The sequence below is a fragment of the Cynoglossus semilaevis genome, chromosome 17, assembly GCF_000523025.1.
Source record: "Cynoglossus semilaevis isolate Cse_v1.0 chromosome 17, Cse_v1.0, whole genome shotgun sequence".
Taxonomy (NCBI): Eukaryota; Metazoa; Chordata; class Actinopteri; order Pleuronectiformes; family Cynoglossidae; genus Cynoglossus; species Cynoglossus semilaevis.
The window spans coordinates 14,281,792-14,290,779 of NC_024323.1; the positions used below are offsets into that span (position 1 = coordinate 14,281,792).

The 8,988-nt window shown below is 45.6% G+C and overlaps 2 protein-coding genes across 5 annotated transcripts in view; both read right to left on the reverse strand.

The window, feature by feature from the left end:
• Positions 1-8,988, reverse strand: part of hoxb3a (homeobox B3a) — a 97,180-nt gene that overhangs the window by 41,063 nt on the left and 47,129 nt on the right. Inside the window, exons 3-4 of one of the 4 annotated variants that reach the window (XM_025064867.1) lie at positions 1,145-1,276; positions 902-1,010 (exon numbers count right to left, since the gene is read on the reverse strand). The exons of 1 other annotated variant lie outside the window; for it this stretch is intronic. The gene's annotated coding sequence lies outside the window, so the exon portion shown is untranslated. Of the gene's footprint in view, positions 1-901; positions 1,277-3,009; positions 3,077-8,988 lie in introns of all 4 variants that reach the window. 2 more of the 4 variants (XM_025064866.1, XM_025064865.1) reach the window with 2 other exon arrangements.
• Positions 3,346-8,430, reverse strand: hoxb4a (homeobox B4a). Its single transcript, XM_008330558.3, has 2 exons — positions 7,180-8,430; positions 3,346-5,629 (listed from the first exon to the last, which is right to left on the reverse strand). Exons 1-2 carry the CDS (start codon positions 7,697-7,699, stop codon positions 5,313-5,315), a joined length of 837 nt encoding a protein of 278 aa, XP_008328780.1. The 5' UTR covers positions 7,700-8,430; the 3' UTR covers positions 3,346-5,312.

Here is an 8,988-nt window from a genome sequence, read left to right on the forward strand (position 1 = left end):
GCAGCAGCAGCAGCAGTAACAGCAGCAGCAACAACTACTACTTTATGACAACAAAACACTCATGCAACAGAGGACAAATGCATAACGAGGCGCGTGTGAACCGGGGATTATTCACCTGCGGATCCGCCATATGTACAATAAACGGGGCCATTTGTCCAGAACTCAGTCGGTAAATTCAAAAATAAAAATAAAATAAAAACACCAAACCAACATTTAAACGAATGTTAATAATAATAATAATAATAATAAAACTGTGTCGACCGTTTTAACAATTATTTAATTACAACTTCATTTTCTAATTCTAATGATCGGATATTGGTGTAGTTATTATTGTAGTAATACTATAGTAATTTATAGGAGATATTACTACCTTCACACCTGGCATTTTTACGTTTTTTTGTTTCGTTGTACTTCGTTGACAATATCCACGTGATGTCGTCAGAAAACGACGGAAATCGAACTCGATAAAGACCGAGTGATTAGGTTGAAGTAAATGTTTTAAATTCTCCATAATATAACCATGTATATAATACTATAATGGCAGTGATGGTATTTCTGACAACAGTGTTTCAGTGATTTAGGCCTCGGTGAGTGACGGCTGCAGAGGTGACGTCACAGTCGCATGAAAACAACAGAAACAGTTCAACAAAAGCCACTCGTCTGTGACTGTATATACACACAACACACACACCTTACAATACAAACAAGACAGCTCCGAAATGAAAGCCCCCGCGGCCATAAACGGCCCCTTCTCCTGACCCCGCCAAATGCGCACAGGGGGCAATAAAACCATAAAAAGCAGAGAAAACAGAGTCGGCAGCGTTTGTCCGCTCCCCTGCACCGAGGGGCAGCAGAGAAAAACAACAGCGGAGGCACAAAATGACATTTCCAGGCCTCTTACCTTAGGCTGCGGCCCACGGTGCTTCGACCTGTGGCCCATGTCCCCGTCAGAGCCCGCAGGACTCGGCCGCCGGTTTGTTGGAGGTTCTTGTTGCGGGAGGGATTTTCTTCTTCTCAGTGAAAGAGGAGGAAAAAAAAAAGTTTTTTTTTTCTCTTTCTTTTCTGATGCTGGGAAACTGTGGCATGTTTAAAAAATAGCTTTCTGATGGCGTGGGAAGGGGAGGGGGGGTGTATGAGTGTTTACGTCTGCGGGCCTGTGTGAAGGGGGAGGGAGGGGGTCAGATCTGGGGGTTAGTCTTCCAAGTGTCTTCCAAGACGTCTTCTTCTTTCTGCCCCGTGCCCTCTGCGTCTCCTGGCAGAAGGCTCTTGTGTGCGGCTGTCGGGGGGGTGGAGTGGGGAGGGGGGGGACAATGGAGAAGAAAGATTTGGACGGAGAAGAAGTGTTAAAAGAGGAGCACGTGATTAATGATTTTTTTTTTTTTTTTTTTTGCTTTCTTGAATAATTTTCGCATTTTTCTTGCGCCGCTGTCCCCTCTGCCCTGTCCACGAAATAATGGCTGTGAACCTTTATTTTCTTTCACGGCATCAGTCTGTGGTGTGTCCCCCTCTCTCCTCCCCCCCCCCCCCTTCACAAATAAACTCCTGCCCCCATTCCCAGAAACAGACAGCAGAAGGCCCGGCCTGATAAAGGTGCTGTGAACAGAATCCTCGGTATAGATTTTATTGTACGCGGTGTCAGCGCGCACGCAAATCCATTTATTTTAACTCTGACTGCAAAGGCTCACGGGCATTAAGGGGTAGTAGTGGGAGGCCGGGGGGACGGGGGGGTTATTGTTCAGACACATCTGTGGCACTGCATGTGTGTGTATGTGTGTGTGTGTGTTTGGATGCTGCAATATTGGATATTTAGGGTGAAGCGAAAAAAAGAAATGACAGAATTCTGAAACTAACGTGTGAGAGGACAGAAGGTGGTGCGCGGCCCGCGGCCAGTCCGTGTGAATTAGACGTTATTGTGGTCACCCACAATTATTTTGTTAGAAAAAAACATTATTATTGTTATTGATGTTGTTGTTGTTGTTATTGTTGTTGTTGTTGTTGTGTCACACAATCACGAATCTGAAGTTACAATTACACTCAACTCATTAAGTATTACTACTGATACTTTTACTACTACTACAACTCTAATATACTTTACTACTAATAATATATTGTGATTTTAATCTATAAAAGCAGGGTAAAAATAGTCATTTTTGTCACCTTGCCTTTTGTTTTTTGCGTTTTTTTCTCCAGAGTCTCTGACTCCACAGTACTACAGTGTGAAGGGTGTACATTTTTTTGGTAGCAGGAGCCTTTCATAAATAGGAAGAAAACAGATAAATGGGCAGAGAGAGTCGCTGTGGCAAGAAGCCCAGGGAGAAATCAACCAACAAGTAATAGGGAATTTTCTCTGGGCAGAGAAGTACGAACGGACCAATTTGGGGCCACGGTTCCTTTTTTTTTTTCTCTCTCTCTCTTTTTGTTTAAAGTTCATGGAGAGGAATGCTATTTTCTCACTAACCCCCCACTCCCCATTTGCTCTATATATTTTCGATACCTGCTCTAAGAAAAGAAAATGAAAATTAATACGGGAGCCGCGCCTCACAAAAGAAGCCATTCGTCTTGTTGATTATCTATTTGGTTGTCAGGGTTTGAGCTATGGCGCCGGCCTGCTACCTTTTTTTTTTTTTTTTGTAATGTATAAAAATATAAAATATATAAAATAAAAATAAAACACCAGTGAGCGCGCGCTGCACCGCCGTACACACGGTATAACCGGGAAATATCACAATATGTGAGCAGAATTATCGTCATTTCGTTTGCTGATGGACTTTGACTTTTAATCGTTTTATTTTTATATTTTTGGCTTCAGAGTGTAAACGAGGAAGAGGAGGAGGGTGAGGAGGAGGAGGCGGGGTTTGTCCCGTACTGGTTTGGTCGGCCGGGTGAACGCAAAGCTGGGCAGCCGTTAAATTAACGGGAGAACGGGAGTGAAACGGAGGGACGCTGTGCGTGTGTGTGTGTGTGTGTGTGTGTGTGTGATTTAAAACGAGATTACAGAACGTAATGTACCAGGATCAGTCAAGGCCGCCACAGATTAATCATCCCGGCTCCCCTAAATTTCGCACGTCAGGGTTTGCTGAGGAGAAAAAAAACAACAACATTGGAATTAAATGAAATTATTTATTGTGCGTGCATGTGGAAGAGAGAGGAAGGAAGTAAGAGAGAGAGAGAGAAATTTAAAAAAAAAACAGCCTTCACTGCAGTGAGAGGAGGAAAAAGGACTCTTGTAAATATTTATATAAATAAATAATTATATAATTCTATAAAAATGTACGAGAAAGAACGGGACTTTTAGTGATTTTTAAAAAAAAAAACAATTTAATCAAATTATAGTCCAGAGTGATGTTTTTTTAGAGAGTAAACTCATTTATTTAAATTCAACGGACTATTTACAAATAATAAGAGGGAATAGATATAGGCAGAGAGAGGAGCGGCAAACACACACATGTTCAACAATAACATCATCACCATCATCAGTCGTCATGCACCACAGCATCTTCGACTCATCTTTGGAATGTGGGAAAAAAAACAAGAACAAAAACAAAATATATTTATATTTAAAAAAATACAGACTAAAAAAGTGTCACGATGAGGGGAAAAAACGAACAAAGAGCAGAGGAGACGGGGGCGCGCATTTCATGTGCGTAGAAAACAACAGAGAACGAGAAGGAAAAGTACTTTTTGTTTTTTAAAAAAAATTAATAAAAAAACGAATTATAAAAAAATAAAACAGTCATTCGGACATGCAAAAAGAAAAGGCTCCTCGTTGTTCTGAAAGTCTGTGACCGGAACCAATTAAATAACCTTTGTTTCACATATAATAAATCAATAGCGCCTCTCTGTGTTGCAGATAATAATAATAATAATAATATTAACTATTAATAATTACTATTTGTATAAGTCACAAAAATTAAAAAAATATAAAAACCTGGAAAAGCTATTACTTCATTCCACAAGTGTAAGAGGAAAAATATAAGATTTAAAACAGATACAAACAATAATAATAACAATAATAATAATATGTATATAGGTACAGCTGAGGTAATAGGTAGTACATTGTATAGTGCTGCGTTTATAATGTCGTTCTGAAGCTACGTGTACCATCGTTTTGGTTTGAATAGATAAAAGTCCTTTTTTTTCAGGCAGCTTCGTTAGAATAAAAACCCTGCTTCGTTGAGCGTGCGTGCGTGCGTGCGTGCGCTGCGAGGTAACTGTGCACATAGTCAGTTTCCCTGTATGCATACAATAATAACAATAATAACAACAACAATAACAACAATACCAACAACGTGAACGACCGGCCGACCGCAGTGTAACACACAAACACACGAGCAAGCGCGCGCGTATGTGTGTGTGTCACGCGGAGACACGGCGTGAGGATGGATCATGTTTACAACCAACAATTAAAAAAAAACACTAGAATTAGAATTATTTCAAAGACAATAATTGTGGCGCGTGCACGCGCATTTCGAAATACTTGTTTCCGACGCATCGAGGGATCCATTTAATATTTATGTTCCTGAACGGTGGTTTGGAGATGCATGTGTTTGTGTGGTTTTGGTGTGTGTGTTTGTGGGACCGAGGGAGGGGGGGTGTAATGGGTTCACCTCCCCCTCCTCCCCCCTGCTCTTTTTGGCTTTGTGTACCGCAGAGTAAACATGACAAATGGGAGCCGAGTTTGTCATGATTAAAGATGAAAACGAGGATTCATCTTCACCCAGAGAGAGAGGGAGAGAGAGAGAGTATCGGGTAGAAGAGAGTAGAAAAAAAATTTAAAAAAGAGAGAAAATAATAACACGTACACACAGACGCGCGCGTGCTCGAGCGTGTTACATTGAATCTACTGTCGTATGCTGTCATATGGAAAGCAGAGGAGGAGGAGGAGGTGGAGGAGGAGGTGGAGATGGTATAAAAAGACAAGAGGTAATAAAAGTAGAGGAGCAGAAGTGTGTGAATGAGGGTGAGGCAAAGAGACGTCATAGGTTGTTTTTTTTTTCAATTTCTTTTTCATTCAACGTCAGTTCTTTCATTCTGCACAGTCTGTGTGTGTGAGAGTGTGTGTGTGTGTGTGTGATTTATTTCCTCAGAGGCCCTCACATCGTGTGTAACACCAGCACCGGCCGCTACATCCAACCATAAACAACCATCAACAACCATCTCTCCCTCCAGAGTGAAAGCGTTGTCCCGGTCCAAAGTGCAGGTTCCGGTTTAGTTCACAAAGCAGTGGCTGCAGGTTCAGTTCGATCATCAGGTTATAAGGAGGAAGAGGAGAAAACAAAAACTGCAGGTTGTCTGTGAGACAAAGAACCGGGCTATAGAGCTCCACTGGTCCGGTTCTGGGAGTTTGTGTTGTTGTTGTTGTTGTTGTTGTTGTTGATGTTGTTGTTGTTTGCCCCTGAACGGACCTTGGTGTTGGGCAGCTTGTGGTCCTTCTTCCATTTCATCCTCCGGTTCTGGAACCAGATCTTGATCTGACGCTCCGACAGACAAAGCGTGTGCGCGATTTCCACCCTGCGCCTGCGCGTCAGGTACCGGTTATAGTGGAACTCTTTCTCCAGCTCCAGAACCTGCTGCCGGGTGTAGGCCGTCCGAGACCGTTTGGGCTCACCGCCCGTGTAGTTCGTACTCACTGTGGGGGAGGAGGAGGAGGAGGGGGACGAAGGATACAGTCACTACAGCAACCACTGAGACACTGACACACAACAATAGACCAATAAATAGTTCCCTGTATGTGATCCAGTACTGACCTACAAGAACCGCGTTAGTACCGTGAACCGGAATAATCACACACCGAACCGAACTCTAAAAATATAGAAATGTAAAATGCCGTGAAGGAAAACGTCAGGGAATTGAACTCATGACCGCCGTGATTTGACCTAAATAAATCTGTCACCTTCTCAGGGCCTTTGGTTTATTATTTTTTTTCACGCTGTTTTCACGCGCTGTGTCTACACGCACTCTCAACACAACAGAACATTCTGGATGTTTCCATATGTTCCAATAATTCGACCCCAAATGTTGTGATCTGTGAGCGCAAAGGTTCGATATGTGAGAGGAAATGAACCGTAGTCTGGTTCGATTAGGAGGAACCGACAGGAGGAACCGTTCTGTAAATGTGTGAAGAAAACATGGAGACATGTTTTTTGTTTTGTTTGTTTTTTTTGGTCTCCTTCTTTGTATAATTTTTTGGTCTCCTCTTTGTATAATTTTCACGTGTTTTCACGCACGCAGCATGTTGTATAATCAGACCGAGGATAAAGGTGTTGGAGGTGGAGGGGAGATGGGGGAGAGGGATGTGATGGAGGTGGTGGGGGTGAGGCAGCAGCCCCGGCAGCAACGCGAGGGCAGCGATTATTGGACACATCAACGAGAGCAGAATGCTGGAAGGCACAGATATGTTGCAGCCAGAGTGTGTGTGTGTGTGTGTATCAGTGTGTGTGTGTGTGTGTTTCTGTGCTGCTGCAGCAGTAGATGGCTAAATATCCGATGATAAATAAATATATACATGCTCTCTTACCAACCGAACAGGTGGTGTAAACGTTTAAAACGCGTCCATGTAGCGGTGCCTAACAGCGCTCCAGATATTCCAAAAACGAGGCGCCGAGTGCGTTCTAACGTCTGCGGGAGTGGAGCCGGGAGAGACTGGAGCTGCTGGCTGCCGCACAACTCTTTTACTGCCGCCTCGTAAACGTGAATATTTCAGCTGCCCATAAAACTTTCCCTCCCCTGGAACAACGAGCGGGGGAGAGAGGAGGGCGCGACGGAGTAAAGTACACCGTTTATACAGCCCGACCACTTAAAATCAAATTACCACGGCATAAAACCTAACTTATGGGGTCGCGCCGAGTTGTCATAAGGCGGAGGTATTAGAGCAGACGAGCGGCGAGATCGGACTTCAGAAGGCACCTCGGCGCGGAGGTGTAATAAAAATTTATGGGGGGTGTAATTATATTGGCCCTGCAAACAGACGGTCGTAAATCTCGACCCAAGGGCTGCACTCCACCACTGGCAGCAGAGGCGGCGGGGGGGAGCCGTAGATCCCGACGCTGGACACCCCCACGGCGCGGGCACGCGGGGGTCACCGGGGGAGAGAGAGAGATAGGGGGAGAGAGAGTGTGGGGGAGAGAGAGAGAGAGAGGAGGAAGAAGAAGAAGAAGAAGTTTTGCATGCAGCACGTACCGATGTTTACGTGGACTTTCTTCATCCACGGGTACACAACGGGGTCTTTGCGGTTGCTCGCGGGGGAAGAAGTGCTTTGGCTGTGCGGCGTTTGGCCGCAGGACGGAGGCGGAGGCGGGCTGGGTGTCACCGAGTCGCAGCGGTGACTCCGCGGCTCCGGGACCGGGGTCGTCGTTGTCTGCTGCTGCTGCTGCTGCTGCTGCTGCAGCCCGGCCGAAGGGGGGAGGACGTGACCCCGGGGGGACATCACCACCGAGGCGGGCTGCCCTGTGCGGTGGCACGGCGTGAAGGGCGGCTCGCCTCGGTGCTGTTGGTGGTGCTGTGGTTGGTGCTGCTGTTGGTGCTGGTGGTGGAGGTGGTGGTAGAGGGAGTCCGGCTGGTAGGAGGCAGGCTCCTGCCTCGGAGAGCTGTAGTAGTCCGGAGAGTGGCTGGGCAGATAGTCGCTCTGTGAGTACTCCTCGCACGGCGGGAACTTGGGGTCCACATAGTTGGAGTTGATCAAATAGGAGCTCATGGCCATTAATTTAGTCTTTTTTGTGGAATTGCACCGACTCGGAAAATATATAACTAAAATTTATATCTCATCCCTTTACTCTTCGCTTATTCCCGTTCCCTTGAACCCTCCTACTTTTCTGTCAAGTGAACAAAGTTGAGCGACCACGTGACGCTGGCCGGCCAATGGCGCGGCTGCGGGACAAACCCCGGATAAGGAAATAGGATTAAGCGTACACAGAAAGCTCCCCCCTCCCTCTCCTCCCTCCCTCCCTCCCTCACATTATCATATGGCCTCAGTTTGTTGGCATTCAAGTCTTACAATAAACCTCCCCTCTCCTCTTACTCACTTTTCCTCCCCCCATCACTCTCTCCATCACCTTGTGCACTGTTCTCTCTCTCTCTTTTTTTCTCTCTCTCTCTTCACCACATGTCGGGCCGCGCGCCAGAGAATCACAACCGAACAAGCACTAAACAAACAAACAAACAAACAAACAAACATAAGATATGTAAGCTGGGGGGGAAGAAAGGGGGAGTCCCCCCCCCCCCTCCGCTCCCTCCCTAAATGTCCTACTGGTTCCAAGTTAAAAAAAAAAGTAAGAAGCTAGGGGAGAGAGAAAGAACAGAAAGTCAGCGCCAGGGGGAGGCAGCGGCGGCCGAGCTGAGAGTGTGCAGAAACATGACTTCCAAACTTTTTTCCCCCTCTTTCCTTCCCTCCTTCCCTCACTCCTCCGCTTTTTTCCCTTTTTTTCTTTTCTTTTTTTTTTTAAATCGCTAACGCGCGCGGAGTGGGGTGAGTGGCCTGACTCGGGCGCCACCCAGCAGCAGCCGCACGGTGTCAGAGATAAATCTGGCCTGTTTAGGATCGATAGAAAATTCATCAACTAATTCAGGTTACGCGCGGCCTCCTTAAATCACGAGCAGAGCTTTGCATTAAGAATGTGAGTCCAGCACCGAGAGTCTCACCTCCTCAGGAAAATCATCAAATCAAATAAAAAAAGAAATAAAAAAAGGAACCAGAGGAGCAGCGGGTGTGTTCCCTTCCTCATTTAACTCCACATGCATAGTCATTTATCCCTCTTTTATTTTTGTTTTTTTTCTGCTTTTTGCATTGCATACATAAACAAGTAAGACACATACACGCGCGCACACACACGCGCGCGCACACCAGCAGCATAACAAGTCCAAGTCCCTGCTGCTGGTCCTGCCCTTGAGCTGAACACTCAGATCTGCAGCTCTTTGTTTTTGTCCTCCTGCAGAGAACACTCACGTCCCCGGCTGTGACTGTTCACTTCACTGTCTTACACACACACACAC

What these genes read in the sequence shown, in the direction of transcription:
- hoxb4a (XM_008330558.3), bottom strand. Translation starts at nt 7,699, where the DNA reads ATGGCCATGAGCTCCTATTTGATCAACTCCAACTATGTGGACCCCAAG. An exon ending in GAAAGTCCACGTAAACATCG is followed by an intron (nt 5,630 to 7,179) that starts GTACGTGCTGCA and finishes CCTCCCCCACAG; the next exon opens with TGAGTACGAACTACACGGGC.